The 21,541-nt window shown below is 45.0% G+C and overlaps 1 protein-coding gene across 3 annotated transcripts; it reads left to right on the forward strand.

Moving 5' to 3' along the window:
• Positions 1 to 1,401: 1,401 nt before the first annotated feature.
• On the forward strand, positions 1,402 to 21,241 carry rgs11 (regulator of G protein signaling 11). 3 transcript variants are annotated; one of them, XM_015360589.2, is made up of 18 exons: positions 1,402 to 1,560; positions 2,639 to 2,735; positions 4,580 to 4,630; positions 6,906 to 7,012; positions 7,904 to 7,955; positions 8,240 to 8,298; positions 9,582 to 9,658; positions 10,752 to 10,833; positions 13,151 to 13,219; positions 13,899 to 13,931; positions 14,245 to 14,306; positions 14,902 to 15,015; positions 15,450 to 15,565; positions 15,783 to 15,870; positions 16,054 to 16,192; positions 16,542 to 16,624; positions 17,294 to 17,414; positions 21,000 to 21,241. In XM_015360589.2, exons 1-18 carry the CDS (start codon positions 1,498 to 1,500, stop codon positions 21,051 to 21,053), a joined length of 1,467 nt encoding a protein of 488 aa, XP_015216075.1. In that variant the 5' UTR covers positions 1,402 to 1,497; the 3' UTR covers positions 21,054 to 21,241. The 3 variants fall into 3 exon arrangements, with proteins under 3 accessions (XP_015216075.1, XP_069036928.1, XP_069036929.1); XM_069180827.1 differs by having other exon boundaries at positions 1,404 to 1,560; positions 13,908 to 13,931; XM_069180828.1 differs by lacking the exon at positions 21,000 to 21,241 and having other exon boundaries at positions 1,405 to 1,560; positions 17,294 to 19,215.
• Positions 21,242 to 21,541: the final 300 nt, after the last annotated feature.

Below are 21,541 nucleotides of genomic sequence, written 5' to 3' on the forward strand. Positions count from 1 at the left end.
GCGCTCAGGATCAAGGGGCAGTCGCTTACAAATGTCCTATTTGAGGCTTTTTTGTTTCCCAAATGGCCGTCAGTTCTTAAATCGTTGAATGAGTTATGGGACCAGTCCTGTACCAATGGAACAAATAAAGGTTTATTTTAAAGAGAAGAAGGCTCCACAGCCGAAACGTTGCGTTTCCTTTCTTCTCTTTTCAGCACGGAATAAACCTTTTACTTGTTCCTTTGCAGCCTACGCATACTGACGCAGCTCCCTACTTGTCCTGTACCAATGCCTGTCTTTCAGCACCTCCCTGACTTCTGCCAAGGGAAAACTCTCATCGTGGACGTGTCTGATTCACGGTCTCCCCCACCTGCGTCTGGCCATTAAATATTGACAACATATTGAGGAGATGTCCGAAGCAGTTAGAAACAACACTTTTAAAGACGAGTATTTTGTTTTAACTTAACAATAAGTGCAGAAATCAAGAATCCCAATCAAGGAGCTCAGTGACGTTGTTGTGTAATCGACTCTGAAAGACCTGGGGGAAATCGTATACGAGTCTGATGGAGAAAATAAGCAGGCGAATTGTTTAATTGACTACTGGGGTTGGAGCAAAAACGACAAAAACAAAAACCCCAGCAGGTTGTCTTGAGACCCCCAGAATTAAAGGCGTCAGTGAGCAGCGGTCATTCAGAAGTCAGCTGGAACAAAACCAGCAGGACTGGGGATGGGAAGTACTTAAACACTAAATTGGTGTATTTACAATACCCTTAGCAGCATGAACTCTTACCTCGACCTGGGGCCGCTGTTTCTGAGTGGGGCGGCGGCGGCGGTCAACTCAGAAGTGTTAGTCGCCACTTATTCATTAGCAATCGCTAGGAACACAAAGAGCGATTGAGTTACGTTGCTTCAAACAAACGTCACATCATACGTGGCATAAATAATACACACGAATAAACCAAGTGCTGTAATGCGTGCAAACGTTGGAAATCACTGTAGCTGGCCATAATTTACATGATGAATAATGCATGCGTTGCTTTGTAACACTATCATGCGTTTGCAGAAACCTCCTTGGCGGTCTTAAATCATATCAATCACGACGAAATAACCTAGAACTTGAATGTGTTTAGAACAAAGCAAAACTACGATTCTGGTTTAATTCTGAATGTTTTCCGTATGTTGTACATGCTTAATTCGTGGCGCTCTGATAGCTGGACAAAATAAATAACGTCAGCAGGAGGGGGGCAGAACTGTTTATTGACATGCTTTTGCAATACGGCGGTCGTTTTCGCTGAATGTCCGTTTCAACAATTTCAACAACTTCCAACAATAGAGCTTCCATTCCCTATTGTCCCGAGCGTCGCGGGGGTCTCTGAGCTCATTACGTCTTGTGTCCGCTAGGGGGCAGTAACACCGTCGCCTGATTTTTGGGATGCACCGCATCCTCTAATTCCGAACGAACCACATCCAACTTCAGAAAGCCAGAGAGCAGAGAGGCAGAGGCGCAAATCTGCTAGCATGACCATAAACACGTTAAGTCAAGGCGGCAACTACAAAGTGCAAATGCCGTGCTTCACAAAGGTAAGGAGTATAACATTTTCGATGTCGTTTTTACTTAAATGCATTTTGCCACTCTTGAAAGAGCTAAGACTTCTTCTCTTGTGAAGGCTGATGCTCTTTTTCGGAAGCTCAGAGTGAGACAGACAGCGTGAGCTGTGCATCTCTGAACCTAAGCACAAACAGCCGAATACACCGCTATGGAACTCCCTTTTTTAAATTACAATGATTTCCAAATGACTGCTGCTGTGCACGGATACAGACGAGTAACATTGCTACAGTTGCGAACTGTACGCGTGTTCGCGTCTTTAAAGCGAAGTTGGTTTATTTTCGAAAGAGGCAGCGTGTTCTCCCTGTTCTGTGTGCTGGTGTTCCTCTGAAATGTGAAGGTAGGTGAGGCTGGCTTTCCAGAGCGAGGGAGATTGGGACCCGGTCTGGAGCTACTCGCGGAGAGGCGCGCCAGTGTCTGCCGGCGGTCGCAGCCGGGGACGGTCGTGCCCGCTTCGGGTGCCCCGAGGGTCCCGAGTGCCGTGGCCAATGTGCAACCGTTTCAAAGTGTCGAAAAATAAAATGAACATGGTTATGCATTGAAGAAACCGACTTCGCGCGAGTGAACTTGTATGTCCGGCGAGAATCACGACGGTGGTACGGTATGTCATCGTCAGGTGAAGAGTTTTCGGGTCTCGTCACAGCACAGGGTCAGGAGACTTTGACACCAGGAACAGTTACTGAAATTAACTGAACATCTTAGATTTAACTAGACGCCATTCGTTTGTTTTGAGGTGCAAACTATTGGCATGAGCGCATCAAGGTGCGTTTATTCATAGGACACACTGAAGCAACCTATTCCAATACCAGGAATTTCAAACGGAACGGACTTAACTTGATTCTGGACATCAGCGGGCACTCGGTTATCCTAGAGCACTCTGGCAGATTTCTATTATTGGACCTTCAACACCAGAAAAATACCACGAGAAGTTGGGTGGAATATTTCATTTCTAAATCGGTTAATAATCGAAGACCCGAAGGAGTGAATTATCCTCCCTATTGTCTGCTGGGTGCGAAGTCAATGACGGAATAAAGTCCGGTTCTTTTCTTCTAGATGGAGCGAGTTATTGTGGCCATGCAGGACCCCGACATGGGGATAAAGATGCGAAACCAGCGCCTCTTGATAACTGTGATCCCTCACGCGGTGACAGGTGAGATACATAGTTAAGAGTTTATCGATCCCGAAGGGAAACTGAGGTGTTACAGCAACCCAGCCCGAGACGAGCAAAAACAGACATCAGAAGAGACGAAAAATTAAAACAAGTACAGCAAGACAAAGTAAAATAAATTAGAGTTAGGTGTGTGCAAAATATGCTAAAAATCACTGTAAAATAATAAAATATGTGCAAAACGCACATAGATATATACAGAAATAAAGTATATACCTATGGGTCAGCGGACAGTGGTCAGCAGCCCATAGGTATACAGTGTATTTAGGCCCATAGGTCTGCGGACACTGACCTCTGCTCATTCTCCTGCTCTGATAGCGGTCAGGTACAGACAGTTCATAACTGCTGCAGTCCCTCCAGCGGTTTCTGTTTCAGTAAGATTCCCTGAATAAAAAGAGGTCTCCCGGTACAATAAGCCTTTGTCATCTTTCATTCTCATCAACTGGATCCACACAGAACGTTTTGATAGATATGGATCCCTCAACTGCACATTCTTTATTAGAGCAATTAAATTAGATTTCTGTGAGGAATTCTGCCCGTTTGACTTTTGGTATGAGGTTTGGGGCTTTTAGAGAACAGAATCTACGGGTCCATTTACACACAGGAGGCTTCAGGCAGACGTGATCGTGGAACGCCAGCCCGATAGCGGAGTAAATTTGAATAAGTTAATTGAGGTAGATATTGGATGGTGCTCTTGCGCACTCCTTGCCTTTAACCTGGTGGAGCAGGCAGTAGACAGCAACAATGATGTGAAGAGGGAGTCTCAATTTGCAGAGGCGCTGAAAGGCTGGAAGACAGAGTGCTCTTCCAGCACCACTCGAAATTGAGCTCTAATTGTGTCGAGGCCTGGAGACTCAGTGTGTGCCTGCACAGTGCTGTTTTGGGAGCTCCTGAGTGTTTTGACTTCATTTCAGCTGATCCTGTGAATGTTGTGATGTTTCACCATCTGTAAAGTGTGCTTTTATTGTGTGCTCTTTATTTTAAAGATACAAATAAGGGAAAGGCTCTTGATAACGTGTGGCTGACTTTCTTAAGGTCATAACTACACGGCTGGGTGAGCTATTTTTTCACTCAATAGAGGAGAAAATACTACAGATTGTATTTTTCAATGCTAACAAACTGTCCACCTGGAATGTCTCCATTATACCTTTCTTGGGCTTTATTATTGTTTTAGTTCTTAGCTGCAATGCCTTTTCTTTCCACTAGATATTGTCCCAGAAAATAATTTTCCTTAGAAACAAAATTCAGTCAAGGCAAACGGAAGAACAGTATCTGCATCACGAATGAACTGCAGAGCAGCTACAAAGGGCTTGCTATTCCAGGAAGGCAAATTATAGGATGTCTTACCTGACAATCCTGTAATTGATGATGAATGATGTAGAAAGTTCATTTAGACCAGTGATGCATCACTGCCTCACACAGTGTTCTACAACTCCCATCTGAGAATCTGCAGCCCTGAGAAATAAATGAGGAAGAGAAAAGTCCCTGTATACTGGGAGAATAACCACAAGACATTCAGGGTCTCTGGGTGTCTGACTGATGGCTTCGCGGGCTCACAAGATCAGGTCTGCTGATAACCTCTGTGTCACTGCAGCTGTTGTACTCTGGTAAGGAGATAATGGGGTTTAATGTTCCTGCTAGTAAAACAGAAAGACAATTATCAGGCCTGGGGAATCCTCCTCCTGTGCATTAGAGTAGGTATTGATCTCTCCGGGCTTCTTTCAGAGCCCTGAGATTCCTGCCTGCTCTCTCAGTGAGCTGTGCCCCGTAAGTACCTCGCTACAGTGGGCATTGATTTCTGTTTTCCTTGCTTCTGTATCGTCTAGGAAATGATATCGTGGAGTGGCTGATTCAGAAGTTTTCTATCACCGAGGAGGGTAAGTGGGCGGGGGGGAGGGAGTCTGACTCTGACAAGAGGATGAAAACCCACTTGCAGCACTCTGAACGCAGCCTGGATTGAGTCGGCCCGACTGCTGGATTTGTAGAGCCTGAATGACTGATGGGGCCATTAAACTGTGATTATAAAGCCAAAGGCCCAACACTGTGCTTAGAGTAGTGAGAGAGATTCACGAGAAAGAAGGGGAGGTCTCAACTCAGCTTACACTGAAATATTTTTAAGAAAATGAATGATAATCAAGAGATCAGTATTTGTGAACAGTGTGCTTTTTAAGAGGAATTAAGGTGAACAGTGTAATGCAGTAAATAGTTTCAGTACACACAGATAAACTGTCAGAGTTATTTCCTGTGTGTTTGTAGTCCATGACGCTGTGTAGAAAAAGCATGCATCAAGATTGCACTACAAATAAAATGTGATTTAGGGATAGGAGGACTTCAACATTTGAAGTCGGCTGTGCTGGTGTTCAGGTTCAGTCTTGATTTAACTTGGCGGCAGAGACCACCGGTGACTGTCACAGGTCCAGGACTTGCCCTGTGGCAGAGTTGTGCCACACTTTCTTGCCTTTCATGTTGGCAGCCTCCTAAGCATTTGTATATTCTCCTTGTTGATCTGAGGCTTTTTTTTTTCTTGGCCTGCTATCCATCAGTCTGTTGAATTATTGATCTATTTCTGTAGTGGAGCAATTACTCTAATTGATTGGCCTGAGAGCTGTTAAATAATGGATGGAATCTATACAGTTGGCTAATGTTGCACCAAAACAATGGATAAATCTGCCCATTGTATAGAGATAAGATATAGAGCTTCTCCATTTATTTTAAGTCATCACATGGCACTGGCTGTCTAACTGAGAGACAGTGTGGTTTCACATGGTGCAGATAGCCTGCAATTTAAGAGAAGTCAGGGAAAATGGAGAAGCTGGGTGCCCTGGGAACCGAAAAGATCCTTCTGACTCCTGAGTGGGCAATTCTAGTACAGCAGAAGGTTCAGCAAATCTGATATATGATGGATGCTTTTGTTGAGGATGAACTTGTGGAATGGAGCAGGCTGGCCTCTTACAAAATCATAATTACAGTATGCACACAGGGATATAAGGGAATAGACCTAATCCTTCAGGATTGATCTCAGGGTGTCTTGAAGGCATTGCGAAAGTAGACCGACTGCAGTGTAGGATTTGCTGCCTCTGTCTTGGACAGTGGTCAGACGTGAGGTCACGCTTAGGCAGTTCAGCTTCACAGAGACTCTCATAGTCCCTGGTCCTTCAGGGTTTTTGTGGCCCAGGTTCTGCTGCAAGTTATGGAAAAGCTTGCTTTCAGCCTGGCTCACCTGGTAAACAAAACTCAAGTTTCCAGGTAAGCTGGAAAAAAAAAGTATTTTCGTAGACCCATGAGACCTGTACTGGGAGCCTGTTTTTTTCCACCTCTTGCTTAACTTAGCAGCTCTTCATTTCTGGGGAGGTCATAACCAGGAGTCCTTCCTGCTGTCTTGTTGCCATGTCGATGGGTACACCGTTGAGACCCTGTGTGTCTCTAGCAAGTCCCTTGGGCCATCTGCAGGATCGAGGGCCCGCCCCTGAGGGCCCTGGGCAGCCAATGGCAGGGCTAGGTTAATGCAGGTGGTAATTACCAGTCACTCAGAATTAAACCAAGCCCCAGCGCAGAGAGTTCTCCCGGTGCTGTGTCTGCAAGAGAGAACATGTGTGTCTGTTTGAATTAATTAACATCCTACCTGAATGCTAATTATATATCTGAATAATCAGGCGTGAGTAAACATTTCTGATGAAATGTTATTGTTTTGGCTTTTCTGGGCAAATTGAAAAGCCAATTTTTTTTTGTCACTAGAGCTAGGCTCACTTTGTAAACTCTGTAACTCCCTTGGCACAGTGAGGCAGCGGATTGTGACTTCAAGACCCCTCCTCCTCCTCCTCCTCAGTGACTGGCTGGTCTCAGTGTGCGCTCCGCCGTGTGGAAAAAGAAACTTTCCAATCTTTCTGTTGTTTATTCCTGGCTGCGCCTGACTCATCCTTCTCCAAAACGTCTGCGAAGCTGAATAGAGTATGACCTGGAGTTCTTTCTGTGCTGGTGTGACTGGACAGTTTTGGAATTACCCGTGTGAAAGTGGGAGAGGAATGTAAACGAGTTTCCAGAAAAAGGAGAGGGGGGGGCAGAAAATCTCATTAGCTTACAGAAATAGATTCGGTAATATGCAGACTATTGGGCTGCTCTTGCACGAACCCAAATGAAGAGTTTGTTTTTCAGAGGCCTTGCATGTGGGCAACCTCATTGTGAAGTTCGGCTACATTTACCCTCTGAAGGACCCCAAGACCCTCATCCTCAGGCCTGACGACTCTCCCTACCGCTTTCAGGTCTGTTCTTTCTCGCACAGCCCACCGCAGTGTAGTATTGGATAGTATGAAGGCTTACTCTCCGTATTATGTGCGTGCTGGTAATGATGGGCCCATTCCATGTGTGGGTGTGTTGCTACACTGATGTCTCTGTGCAGATTCCCCCCTGATGCAGCTCCTAGTCCCACTCCAGTGTTACTGTCAGTCCCTTTACACTGCAGTCATTGAAAGCTCCAGGAGCTGGACTCCCAGATTCAGGTTTTTACACTACAGCGCAGCCAGCAGCCATATCAGCCTGCAGCTCTCAACTGGTAACCCACTGAAGCTCAGCAGTGTTGAGCCTGGTCAGTCCCTGGATGGGAGACCTCCTGGGAAGCTATGGTTGCTGCTGGAAGTGGTGTTAGTGGGACCAGCGAGGGGCTGTGTGGTCTGTGTGGGTCCTAATGCCCTGGTATAGTGGCGGGGACACTATACTGTAGTGGGCGCCACCTTCTGGATGAGACGTCAAACCGAGGTCCTGACTCTCGGGTCATTAAAGATCCCCGGGCATTTCTCGACAAGAGTAGGGAGTTATTCCGGTGTCTGGGCCAAATTCCCTCCCTCGGCCTTTACCGTGGCCTCCAAACTGTCCCCATGTGTGATTGGCTTGCCTTTGCCCTGTGATGGACTGGCGTCCTGTCCAGGGTGTACCCTGCCTTGCGCTTGTTGCTTGCCAGGTAGGCTCCGGCTTCCCATGACACCTTATGGTATAGAACGGTTCGGTAAACGACCCAATATGACACTACAGCGCTGAATTTGCTACCAGCACTGACTTTAAAAAAGCAGATACTCTCTCTTTTAGTTGAACGTGCTGTTATAGGGCAAGCTGTTCAAATATGTGAATTTTAATCGTCATACTCTGTCCTCTGCTAGACTCCCTACTTCTGGACAACTAATAAATGGCCCGCATCAGAGCTGGACTATGGTGAGCCTGCATTTGCATATTTTTTCAAGGTTAAGAACCAGGAACCCAACCTCATTTCTCTTTAGATTAGTGGGCTGACAGTTGAGGGCATTTAAAAAACTGGGAAAAATGAACAGCAGTGGGACTGGACACAGATGTGCAGATTCATGGGAAGTTTTGTAATATTGTTTCATCCTGTGGCACCCGAGGATCAGTTCTAGACTGTTTTTTTTGTGTGTTTTGTCTCTTCTTGTGTTCTCGGCATAATGGCTCGCTTTTCTTTTTTTTTTTTTGAACCGGTGAAGCGATTTATTTGGCAAAGAAGAACATCCGAAAGCAAGGAGAGCTCGTCGACTATGAAAAGGTAACGAAATAAACGACAGAGCGTTCTTTCTTTCCCTAGGATTGCGGTGCATTTAGTTGGCTTTGGCCTTCGCCAAAACAAACATATTTTATGTTTAACACATTTAAAATCTCCGTGCTATAATAAGCAGTTCTGTGTCGAGCTGTGGTATTTTACCGGGGTACAATTTCAGAACACTTACACTGGTCACTGCAGGACAGCATCACGCAGATCACCAGCCCCTCCTGTAATACTGGCAGCACTGATTTAGCAGGTTTAAATTTTTAATTCCCATTGCCACAGAAGCACAGATTTTAGTCCCCAGTTATGAATTAGCTACGCTAATGGCAAACTGTCTCTGCAGAATTAATGCTCCAGCTGTTGCATGCTGCTGTTCTGCAAAGATTTGAACTTGTGATCCCTGAGCAAAGGTTCGCCTGGGCGAAGAGTGAGCGGCATTTGGGTCTAAATGGAAATTGAGATGTTTCGTTGTTTATTTTTTTGTTTTGTTTAATCTGGGATCTAGATCTCACCAGGATTAACTGGATTGCGGCCAGGGTCTCCCACACAAAGATGCACAATCGACGTGCTTGGGATTAAGTCACCCAGAACTCTTTCTCTTATTAGTGCTTCAAAGTCATAGAAAAACGGATAAAAACAAATCTTGTTTTACTTTCTAGAAGGCTGATTTTGTTGCAGTCGGAGAGGTGTTATCTACCGTATAGAGCAAAAGTCTTAACCCCCATCTCACACAGTCAGTGAACAATTAAAACAAGGCTGATCTTACTTGTGACTTGATGAAGGCACCCCTCTTTTGGAAGATGAAGCCTCTCCTGTTTTTCTTCAGTCGAGCAGGTTTTTGAACTCGACGGCTTTCAAACATACACAAATAAGAAGCATTGTTAGAAATTATACCTGAAATGGCCTCTTCCTGCCATTCCTAAATTGCAAAAGGCAAAAACGGCAGAATGTACAAGCAGGTTTTGTTTTTCGCGGCTGCGTGCTTGTGATGTCGACATCGCGCACCGCTGTTCTGTCATGCGAGCTCTGGGCTCACCCCATTAGTGCGTCTTGCACTTTCTACGGTGCACAGCCAGAGCAAAAACCTTTTACTCTTCCTGAAGGAGTGGAGCCTTTGTCAATCATGTGACTACTTTTCCTGACATAGAGGCTGACAACTTTGCATTGAAGTCACTTTCTCACTGGATAGGCGGCTTGTTCTGTGCGGTTGTTTGGAACCAAAGCATATTGATGCCCTTTGCTGTTTCTTCCATGTGGCTTTTCAAGATCTTTATTCTCTACAGGACAACTACAATCTGCTGCATAAACGGATTAACCACACCTGGGATTTCGTGGTGATGCAAGCCAGGGAACAGCTCAGGTAAATAGTCCCTGAAAACAAATACACTTGGTGCTCCAGCCGAGAAAGAGCTCTCTTTACTTTGTGGATCGTGAGAGGAGCAGATGTAGAGTGCAGGATTCTTTTAAAGGATCGGTTTTTAAAAAATATTTTTAGTCTGTATGACTGATGCATTGTTAAAATATAATAGTTCTCTCTCTGTTAGGAATACAAAAGTAAACAGATTGTCCATTTGTGGTACAGTAGTTGATATCCTTGTATTTAAGTGTGCTTTAGATTTTATTTTCCTTGAAGAAAATGATTTCAGGCACTAAGAGGAATATGCATTCTGAAGTGTGAACTGATAAATCATGAGATGCTGATTTGTGGAGCAGGTAATGATGGAAATGTGGTGTTGGTCAGGAAAGGCACTCCGTGGGAATAAAATCTAGACTTATGATTTCAATAGATACACGAGGTTCATATAAACAATACAGAGGTTTTAAATAAAATTTGTATTCATCACTCTTGTTCAAAACTAGGAGTCAGATTTTAAGTAAATGTTTTTTTTTAATGCAAAGCTGCAAAGAAAACCAAAAGCTATAAAAGAGTACATTTCTACAGGACCACAGAATCCTTATTCAGCTTGTCAGCATGGAGACCTGATTTGTTGTTTGTCTATTACTGCCAGTTGATGGAAGTGAACTCGCAGGAGTAGTTTACATGACAAAGAGCCCTATGTCAGTGGTATGGGCAGCTGATCACCGTATTATTAAGCTTTTCCTGTTTGTACAGGCACTTGATTTCCTTATTGACAGTAACTTCCTGTGCCACTACAGTATGTGCTGAATGTGTTTTGAACCTCTGCTTCTTCTATGCTTTGTCGATGAACAGCACACATGAATAAGTCGAAGGATGTTAGTGTCTCTGCTGCAACAGGGGCAGGAGACTCACATTTCGAAGCACGCAGTCCTGAGAGCACCCGCTGGACAAGTAGCTTCATTTAACCCTCCTGAAGAAAACGTAGCCTTCCATCTCCTGCTGACCGCAGGCTCACTGCTGGGGCCTGCTCGGGTCTGTCAGTCTCGGGGACGTACTGTCCTGTTTTCAGCGCCGCGTGTTCCTCTCTGACTAGGGCTGCAAAGCAGAGAAGGAAGGGTGATCGGATCGTGCTGGAATGCCAGGAGCAGGCCTACTGGCTTCTCAACAAACCTCCAGTAAGTGAGATGCCCAGAGGTTGTCAGAAAATGCCCAGTTGAAACTGTGAAGATGTTGCAGATTCTGGTGATTATTTTCAATGCTCACTGTATGTTGGCCGAAACATTTACTTTATCCTTGTTTTGTGACTCACCATGAATCTGATCAGTAGTCATGGAAGTTTAAATTTGTAATAACAGACTTTTGGGGGTGCATCTGTAGGTTCCTTAACAAGAAAAGGGTTCTGCGAGTAATTTCATTTTCAACAGAGTACAGTATATCATCTCACCCGCAGTAAGCAGCTTGAGTGACAAAGACCCACTCACTATTGACTCAGTTTGTGTTGTACACATTGTGTGATACCTCCTGGAAAGAAATTGCCACCAATGTTGCGTAAACTCATTTCTTCGAAGAGCTAGGACAGTTTTTACTGGGGACTTTACTTGACCCTTCATTTGTGATCGTGATGTTTCCACTTTTCTAACGCTGAACTAAGTAAAAAAAACAAACTAAAAGGTTATTTAAAGATCAAGGAGAATTTAACATTTCAGGAATGCTGTGCTCTGTTCTGGCCTTGTGTCTCAACGTGACGATTAAATATTTAGAAGTGAGTTAAAAGCCCAAACATGCCTTCCTGTTGGGAATAAATCACTATGAGTGGTGAGGAGCAGTGAGCAGAAAGTGTACTCTGTAGCTGGGAGCTCATGAATAATCCAGAAAGACTGACTGAAATAAAGGAATGTAAGAACAACAGTGTATTGCTGAGGCTGAAGAAAAAGTAGCTCAAGGGCAGTGCAAGAGTCATTCTCTCTCCACTGCAAGTTTAAGTGTGGAAGGAGGCATCAGTATTGCTTGTAGTAACCAGCTGCAGGATTTTCAGCTAGCAGCAGTTTTGTGTTATCAGAATTCACAGTCTGCTGACTTTGAGCCGAAAGGCCTAATAAATGAACGTTGTGTCACCGTGACTTTCCTGCAGCAGCGCGTATCCTGTGGAGCCCTTTCCATTTCAGCAGTATTAAGATGGCGTAGAAGCCCGATGAACCTCTGTCCCCGTCCAGAATGAGTAACATGCCCCGTTAGAGTGTGCAGTCCATGAGAGAGACCAGGAGCACAGAGTGTGAGCAGATTAAGGATCAAATGGCCCAGAGAGCGCATTGCTCAACTTCACCAGCAGTAAGCTGCTTTTCCGTCCAGAATCATAAGCTCTGATTGATGCCTGGAAAATATTAACTCTAATTCCAGATCAAGACTGCATATTTAAGCTCTGCCATTAAATATCTTACACAATATTTGGGGTAGTGCATTTTCAGACCCAGGGAACATCTAGACAGGCTAAGAAGCAGTGGTATTATTCATCTCCAAAGGGCAGGCAGGATGCTCTCTACCACTTCCTGTTCCTCTATTCTGTGCTAAACACAACAATTAGTTTCTAATTCATTTAACATGAATTCTGTGTAATAGGTCAGCTTCCAGTATTTCATTTTTTCCCCCCATGCAAGCACATCTAATGTTACAAAGTATATAGCCAATTGAATATCTGTATTTCAGATTGAATTATCCTGCTCTTGTCTCCCTGTGAGACAAGCTGGAAGTGATCAGGTAGGCTGATCATAAAAGCCTCACGGCATCAGATTTCTTCTGTTAGCTTACTGTGTCTTCCAAGACAAGTGGACACTCTGCCTCAGATATGCAGGTCATGAGAAAAATAGCGCATAGCTCAGCACAACCAGTTCCGTTCGTTACCTCTTACTGTGAGAAGTATCCTATCACCCCTGCATATCCATTCATCCATTTATCCAATATAGGACCCCCACTTAAGTTTTGTCTAAAATCACAAGTACTGGACAGCATGGTGGCAGTTAGTGCAAGCTTCCACTGCCAGTACAGTGCTGATCTGTTTCTGAGAATGCATGGATCACACAGGACTGTATTGCTTATCTACGGTGGTATCTCGGTCACCTTCAGGAGAAGGAAAAAAAAAGAATCAAAAAGCTAATGATTACTGACCATCTGCCAAGCCTTTAGATTCCTGTTTCTAGAAAATCACGTGGCCAGGATCCCCACTGTACGGTTCTAGATCATCTCGAGTGCTGTATGGGAACCTACAACTGGCACAGGTTTCACGTTCGTAGCAGGTCTGACCATTAGGAAAAGGTTCTGCTACGATCCCGTTATCACCTGGCCAAGAAAGAAAGAGCACATCGTGTTGGCAAATATTGAAGGAACCTGAATCGGGGGCACTGCAATCTTCTTTGCCTTTCAAGCAGAAATATCAGTGAAAACCACTTTTCATTTACTGCTACGAGGGCAGTCAAGCAATCTCTTCCTGTTTCCCAGCCTGGGGCTCTGGACGTGTTGGAGCGCGGCCCTGAACGAAGGAACTGCCTCAACTCGCGTGTCCAGCTGGTTAGTGCCAAAGCGTCTCTCTGCGCTGGAGTGTAATACACAGTCCCTAATTAGGAAACACGTCAGACTCCACATAGAGTAGCAATATATTCTCAATCAGGATAGCCTCTCGCCAGAAACAATGTGTTCCTGTCTATTGCTCATACATTTGTATTAAGTTTTTTCTGCTGGTGTCTTGTATAGTAAATACCATTCGTCTTTCCAGTGACCTTACTAATCTGTTGCTTTTTATTTTTTGCTTCCCGTTCCCTTAAAAAAAAAAGTAAGTATACACTTATCTGGGCTTCTGCTTCTTTTTTTATCCGTGATGGATTAAAAATTGTTTTGAAAGGTTGCCTGGCTGAAAAGAGATTTTTTTCACGGTTTCGAGAACTGCAGTAGTTGGGGGGTAGTTCTGAGCACTTGGGTGAAGGGGCAGGAAAGAATTGGAGACGTGTCCTCATCTGCAGCTCGCGTGACTGTGAAATACTGTAGGCCTGATACTTCGATCACTGTCTCCTGCTTACGGCCTTGCATGACTGCAGCTTAACAAAGCGCCCCCAGTTGGAACCCCTCTAGAGCAGTGGCGCTTGACTCATTTTCTTGACACACAAGTAGTGTGACTGAGGAATGCCCGGGCAGGCGGGTGTAAACAGTGCCGTTTTAAAACGATTTCCCTTTCTTTCCTTTCTGTCCTCAGAAAAAAAAGAACAGCGAATACTACAAGAAAGAGGTGAGTGTTTCGTTCGCTGCCACGTAGTGTTTCTGTTCGAGTAACAGATAAACCTGATGGCAGGGCTCAGCCAGAACAAAAAAGGCAGAAAGTAGTTTTCCGTTTGGGCGAGATATCGGAGTTTACTGTGTTTAAATGTTGAGGAGCGTGGATGAGGGCGATAATAACTGTGAAGGGAAAGTAAAATCAGTGCACTGAGAAAAGTGCTGTAATACCATGGGAATTTACGGGGGTAAACTTTCTACAAGATGAAAGAGGCTGTGAAGGACGTTACCCTAACTGAGTGGGGCTCTTTCTGTGTGTTATGTCCTAGATTGAGCACAGCAGAAAAGCCCTGAGCCGAACGCGAGTCAAGTCCTCCATCTGCCTGGAGGGGTGGGCCAGCACGTCGTCTCATCCCACACACTCCTGAAGCTGAGCAGGACTCGGGGGTCCACCGGCAATGGCCACACAGAGCTGTGTGACTCTTCATTACCCTGCGGCCTCGTGCTTCAAAACCAGATTGAATCTCTCTTCCTGACATCCGTGTCCTAATGCACTGCATGTAACATTGTGCCTTTCTCAACATTATCCCATCACAAAAGTGGTCTAAAAAGAATAGTTCAGGCAGGGTAATGCTTTATTTAATTTCAACTGACTTAAGTAGTGCCTTTTTGTTTTTTAGTTCTCTGGGTCTAATGGAGCCCTTTTTTATCTAGGAGAAAGCAGGTCACGGTTACTATGGCCTTAAATGACACACAGATTGTGTGGAGCTGCAGAACAAATGCTGAAAATACTAAGATAACTTTCTTTACAACTTGCTTATAATTTATCTTAGACTTTAAATTTCCCCTGAAGGCACATGGCTAAGTGCTTAGGCGTTATTTCAAGTCAAACAATTGATTGGGTCACCTGTTGACTTTAACGGAAGAGACCCCCTTTAGGGCTGAGTATGCAGGCGTCATCTGACTGGTGTTGCTGTGTCCACCAGGTTTGTCAAGTACAGCGAGCTGTACCACTGCCATGATCCCATAATGCAAGGCTGCCTTCCCAGTAACCCCTGGATAACAGACGACACCATGCACTGGTCTATGAACGCAGACCTGTGAGTACCTGTGAGCATTCAAGATTTCATCTTTTCCAGTGCGTCGCCATGTACTGTTAGAGATTCCTATTGAAGATGAGAAAATTATTAGTATCACTTGCATGGGTACGACTTCTTTTCTGTTTTTTGTGAGATATTAAGACTTATTTTCACTGAAAGGTCCTAAACAGATTCGGAGAAGTCTCTTTCTACAGGCCTCTGCTTTACAGACATGTTGTTGTAGTCTTAGAAGATTTCATTGTGTTTTTGTTTGGCTACAGCAACCAAAGTAAGCTGCAGGTGGCTACCTTTTCTTCCTTGAGCCCTTCAGACGTTTGTGTTTTGGCAAGGCGCAGCAGAGACGTGCAGTTTTAAAGCTGCCTGCACTGCAGGGTGCAGACAGGGTCTTGCTGCACCAGAAGCTGTACTGAGTACCGCTGTGTGTGTGTGTGAAGGGTGGCCACGCCTACCAAGATGAGAGTGGAGCGCTGGGGCTTCAGCTTCCCGGAGCTGCTCAACGACCCTCTGGGGCGAAGAGAGTTCCACCAGTTCCTGGAGAAGGAGTTCAGCGGTGAGCAAGCAGGACCAGGAAGCCCAGACAGGACCTTGCAAGCTGGAACAGAAAAAAGAGAGTTGTGTGCATGCGTAGATTCAGTAGCATAGTTAACAGTGGCTGCCTGCGTAAATTATGTAACAAGGTCAGGCCGTAGATGTTAGTATCCAGTAAGCTGATGGGCGGCTTCTGCTGCATCTCTGTTTACTGGTGTTTATGCTGTTTCGTCCGGCAGCTGAGAATCTGTGTTTCTGGGAAGCCTGTGAAGACATTCGACATGGAGAGAGTTCAAAGATAGCGCAGAAGGTGGAAGAGGTGTACCAGTAAGTGCTGATCTCTCTTGTACAAGGGCCGGGTCTGGTAAAGAGTCTGCACTGAAGAGTCTGCTCTTTTCCATGTTTCTCCCGGGGTGGGTAGGACTGGCTGTACCGTAGAAGCACCAAACTAGCGTCAACGTTTGGGCTCACTTCCACCAGACTGGTTTTCGCTATTTCTCTGTTGTCCAGGCACTTTCTGGCTCCTGGTGCCAGCAAGTGGGTGAACATAGACAGTAAAACCATGGAGAAGACACTGCAGGGGGTCAAAACTCCTCACCGCTACACTATGGACGAGGCGCAGATGCACATCTACTTCCTGATGAAAAAAGTAAGAGCGTGCCTCCAACCACTTTCTTAAATTTGGACAAAAAGTCATGATCAAAGTCAACAGCAGTTTTTTATCCGATCAATTTAGTTTTCAGACACTGTGTTTTCGCTAGAAAGTAATCGCTGCCCTCTGTGCCTGCAACCAAATCATACATGTGCTGGAACTGCTGACTGTGAGCGAGGAACAGTCCTCAGCTGAAGCAAAGCCAAAGTGTCTCTTCCTGCTCGCAGGAAGCAAAAGATAATTCAAGACTGATTGGCTGCAGTGCAGCAATTAACCGTCATTCCCCTGGGATATAAAGGGTTTAGTAGATCGTGATGTTATTTGTTTTTCCAATTCTGTTCTCTAGGACTCGTATCCAAGATTTTTAAAATCGGACCTGTACAAAAATCTGCTGGCCAGAGCAATTGTGCCGCAGGAAACAAAGAAAAGGTACAGTAAAACCTTTCAAACCTCAAATCCTCACTTTGTTTGCTCTCCACACTGCTGCGAAAGGCAATCAGAATTTTTTGTTTTCTATCGATTTCCGTTTCATCAGATTTTTTCCCGGAGCAATGTGGCTGCCCATCTCTTTCCTTCCCCTCTGTCCTTACTGCTTTCTGCATCTAGCAAAGGGCTCATTTTAAGTGTGTCCTGTAGTCTGAGCTCTACCTGTCTGAGACAACTCGGAATTCGGAATGTGGGGTAAACAGGGCAAAGGGGCAAGATGATTAGTCAGTGGGAATATATTGGTCTCCCATTTAAAAAAGAAGAAAGGAACTGTGGTGTGGTTAGGAGCATCTGTTCATGTAGAGAGCGTGCCAGACTAACACATTTCTAGGAGGACTAGCAGGTCTATCCTCTGTGTAAAAACGATGGCTGGATTATCAAGAAGGTAGCTGCTTCAGGATGCGTAGACTGCAAACTCGAGGAAGGCTTCACAGCCGAACACGTCGCCTTTCTTTTCTTCTGTTTTCAGCACGGAAGAAATCTTGACTTGTTCCGGTATCAGGAGCCGTGTGAGCAGGCGTCAGTACTTCCTCCTCCGTTTCCTTTCCCCTTGCTCGTGTTCCCTGCTGTTTTCACTTTGCCTCTCTTTCCCCCCTCCTGTTCTCCCTGCAGCGTTTTTCCGTTCATGAGGAGACAGCGCCACTCCAGCCCCAGCCCCGCGCTGGTCTCGCAGCCCGCCGAGGATGATGGGAAGAGCAAGGCCGCGCCCTCCTCCTCCGGAACTGTCTCCCAGGTGGAGGAGTAAACCCGTCTCCCAGCTTGGATTCAATAGGTCACCTGGCCTGGGGGGTGGTGGGGGGGCTTTTCCTTTCCCTCCAAAGGTCTAACAGACAGGACCCAGTGCATAACCCTGGTGTTTCTCCTCCCACAGCTTTTTGTTGAGTTTTACATCCCTACAAGGGGTTCCCCCTAAGCCTCACTGAGAGAAACACGAAACATTGTTCTTAAATAATGGATGCTAGGCCGAACCACTTTTAAAAACAAGTTCGGAGAAAAACAAACGTAGGGCACGTGTAGCGGTAGCCGCATTCTGTAAGCCAGCCTGCTTCAAGTTGACGTTTTTCCAGCAGACACCTTAGCAGACACTAAGCAGGGAGAAAGACTGGATCCTGCATAGCCGAGGAATGTCAGCCAGGCGATTGAGCAGAACCCCCAGTTTCGCGAAGACAGTTTCCCCTCCCTGTCTCCCGTTGCAAGTGGATCATTACGTCTTGCAGGCAGCCCTGCCCCTGCTTTGCTGTGCTTCACGCCTGTCTGGAGGCGGCCGGCTGGTGATTTACACAGCGCTGGTCCGGGTAGTTTAACGTTACACCTCTGCCCTGCTGTAAGACAGCTCTTGTAGAACTGAGTAAGTGTTGGAAAGGGGAAAGAAATGTAGCTTTCTGCAATTCAAAAAATGATTATGTTTCAAAGCAGTGCCAGAGGTCTGGTTTGAAAATGTAACGACGGGTATTGTATGGCTCTTTACAAACAAATCTGGGATACTAAGATATTTTTTAGGTTACGTTTCTATGATAACAGTTAAAGTTGGGTGTCATCTAAAAAGACAAGAGTCTAAGAGTTCTGGTTTGCTTCCATAAATGATTATTCATAGGATTAGTTTAAATCAGTTTGCTGTATATTAAGAAAATGTACTGGATTTCCTTATAATAGCACTAAAAATGGAACTTCACTGCATGCTTAGAAGATCCAGTACAGGTCTGATTGACTTATATGAAATGTGCAGGACTGATTTTTGTTGTTCATGCCTCATGCCTATTGAGTATCAGCGTCTCTCTCCCTCTCTGGCTCCCCCTGTTTCTGCAGCTGTGCCTGTGTTCTCACCCCCTGCTCATGTTCTCCATCTCCAGCCCTGGTGACGCCCCCAGCTGGGCACCGGCCACAGTGCCCCCCCAGTGCCCCTCTCCCAGATACAAAGGCCCCAAAAGGTTCTCTCTCTCTCTCTGCTTGCTCCTCACACCCACCACGTTCACCTCCAGTGTCTGCCTGCTGTCTCGCTCTCTCAAGCTCCTGTTTGCTCCACGCTGGCATGAAGTCCATCAGTCTGGCCTCCAGCTGCCCCTCGCTAACACCCCAGCCCCTCCACCCCCAGCACACTGTCCCGAAGGAAGGCCAGCAGCAATGTTGCACATCACTTTTTTCTTGCATGCTTACCTGCTTCTCATTTATTCACTCACAGAAATGAGCCTTTCCGGACAGTGCTCGTAAACTAAAAGCCCTCTTTTGCCAGTTGAGCTTAAAGTTCCAGTTGACATTTCCATTTGTCCCCATCAGAGGGCAATGAATGTTCATGCCAGCATTTCCTCTCTGGGGTCTCAGGGTCATTCCCAATTCTGCCAACAAGGACCCCCCAAACCAGACCATCGGCACCCCAGTTCCCACCCCCATGACTTTCCTGCTCTAATGCTGATCTTAGGACACAGTGTTGCAATATCAGTCGGTTCAAGCTGTTGGGAGATTATAAATTACCCTTAAATCTTGTAACCTGAAACCTGCACTTTGCTGGAAGCTGAAAATAAAATGTTACAATTGAACAGATGAGCAGTGTGATGAGAGCAATTCTGCAGGTGATGAGGCTGTGCAGGTCAGAGCTCAGCCGGTAGAAGTGCCAATTAAAACGCAGGTTTGCTGGAGTCCTGGCAGCACTGAATTGCAAACCAGGAGGTAGAAAAAGCAACACATGTGATGGATTTACACTGTTCCAAGATCAATGAATGAGAAGTGTGCTGAGGGCAGGAGCTGTAACTGTTTTTGTCTTTTTTTTTACTTTTGATTTAAGGTATTGACTTCCATTTTTGAGTAATGGTATAAGCACAGCTTACAAAACTAAAAAAAAAAAGCATTTAAAAATTTAATAAAAAAACTTAAATATACAGAAGGACTTTTGGCTTTGTGGAAAATTAGTGACAAGAAAACTCCAGAAATGCCACATTAAAATAATTTGTATACTGTCAAGGAAAATGAAAATGCAAACCACTGGAGTCATCTTTAGCAATGATAACCCCTTTCAATGTCTAAAAATAATTGTAAGTGAGCTTTTGTTACAATTCTTTGGTCATTTTTTATTTGAACTATTACTGCATCAGATTTTTAAAGCTGATCTACAGAAGCAACGTATTAAAGTGCGTAAAATGTAAGAACGTGTCCCCTGCCTAACTAATGAAACCAAGTGATGACTGGAAAACAAAGAAGTGCTTGGATTGCAATATTGTGAATATTCTGTGGAGATATGAACACTGATTAACGACTGAGCACCTCTGTGCTAATTTACGTTTTCTTGAAGTACAGCTTTATAGACGTTTTCTGCCGTATATCTTATGAATAGTAAAACTCCCTCTAGTGGTTATGCAGTTAAATAGCGAACCCCCTGAAAATGGCAAACTAGTGACATTTTTCAGCAAGATGTTACAGTACTGTGGAGCTATTAAATTGTGAAGGCAATATTTTTAGTTCAGATCCCAGACTAAATGATCAACAAAATATAAATTTCATTGCAACATATTCCAACATATTCACATTAAAAGGTACAGTGGTAGCTAAATAAATTACTTTATGGTACCTGATAAACTGCAGTGTGGTATGGCATGTGCTTGAGAAAGGATTTATGAGCATATGACTTTAAAAAAAGACAAATTTTGTGAACAGGTGCATTTTGTTATTTTTCTGTGCTGTAGTTCCTGTGCTTATTTACACATCTCTGTCAACAGCTCATGGTGTCTGGAGCTGCAGGGATATTAAAAAAACCGAGGATGTTGCTACACCCTTGATCTGCACTCACACTGCCTCTGTCAGTGCAATGGTGGGGTCCTCCAACAAAGCCTTCAATCCCATCTGCAATTAATATCACTTTGACTGCCGACTTACTGTAGCTGGGCCATAACTCTGCGATGGCGTCTTGCCAGAAAAGCAATTTAAATTATAGAGCAGGGCCTGATGCAGATTAGGTGTGATTTGCCAGTCCGATGTGCCTGCCTGCAGGGTTTTGAAACAATCAAACAGCGCAGGTAGGCCAACTCCTCCACTTTCCACTGTCACACACTGAAACCTGCTTGTTGCATGAATGAGGTCTTAAGGTCTTAAGGTCCTGCGCTACTGCAGTTCCTTCACTGTTTTTTCACTCACTGATTGAACCTCCTTTTCTGAGACAAGTAGTGCCTTTTGTTATTACTCGGTTTACAAAAGAAAAGCACTTATTTGCACATCTTAATAAAGAACAATATGTCAATGGATGAGAATGATTTAGAGGCACAGAGTGAACATTCCCCAGGCGGTCTTACCTCTGGAAAGCATGGTCACGTTGGTTAATGATTCTCCCCAGGTCAGAGGCAGCTGGCGGTTCTGCGGGGTGTTGGGGAACCCCGATGAGTGCTGAGGGGAGTGCTGGCTACACACAGGCTCTCACTGCGCTGGAGGACATGACTGCACAAGCCACTACAGACCACAGCCCTTCCCTCTGAGGCAGTGACCTCACTCAGCGCAAAGACAGAGAAAATGCAGTGGGGAAAACTCACTTTTGTACTCACGCTTTGCAAGAAAAGGGGAAAATGTTTTGTCCCAGCATCTTCCACAGGAGAGAAATTCACAGCTGTTGAAATTCTCTTAGTAATAATAATAATAATAATAATAATAATAATAATAATAATAATAATAATTCCTTACACTTACATAGGATTTTTCAGGACACTCCACTTGAAGCACTTTACAGGTAATGGGGTCTCTCCTCCACCACCACCAGTGTGCAGCCCCACCTGGATGATGCGACAGCAGCCATAGTGCGCCAGTACACTCCCCACACACCAGCTATTACTGGAGAGGAGAACAGAGTGATGAAGCCAGTTCAGAGATGGGGATTATTAGGAG

Source organism: Lepisosteus oculatus, chromosome 19, assembly GCF_040954835.1.
Source record: "Lepisosteus oculatus isolate fLepOcu1 chromosome 19, fLepOcu1.hap2, whole genome shotgun sequence".
Lineage (NCBI taxonomy): Eukaryota > Metazoa > Chordata > Actinopteri > Semionotiformes > Lepisosteidae > Lepisosteus > Lepisosteus oculatus.

Coding starts and splice junctions, on each gene's coding strand:
- rgs11 (XM_015360589.2), top strand. CDS start 1,498: ATGACCATAAACACGTTAAGTCAAGGCGGCAACTACAAAGTGCAAATG. Junction 13,220..13,898: donor TCAACTCGCGTGTCCAGCTG/GTTAGTGCCAAA, acceptor TTCTGTCCTCAG/AAAAAAAAGAACAGCGAATA. Junction 16,193..16,541: donor TCTACTTCCTGATGAAAAAA/GTAAGAGCGTGC, acceptor TCTGTTCTCTAG/GACTCGTATCCAAGATTTTT.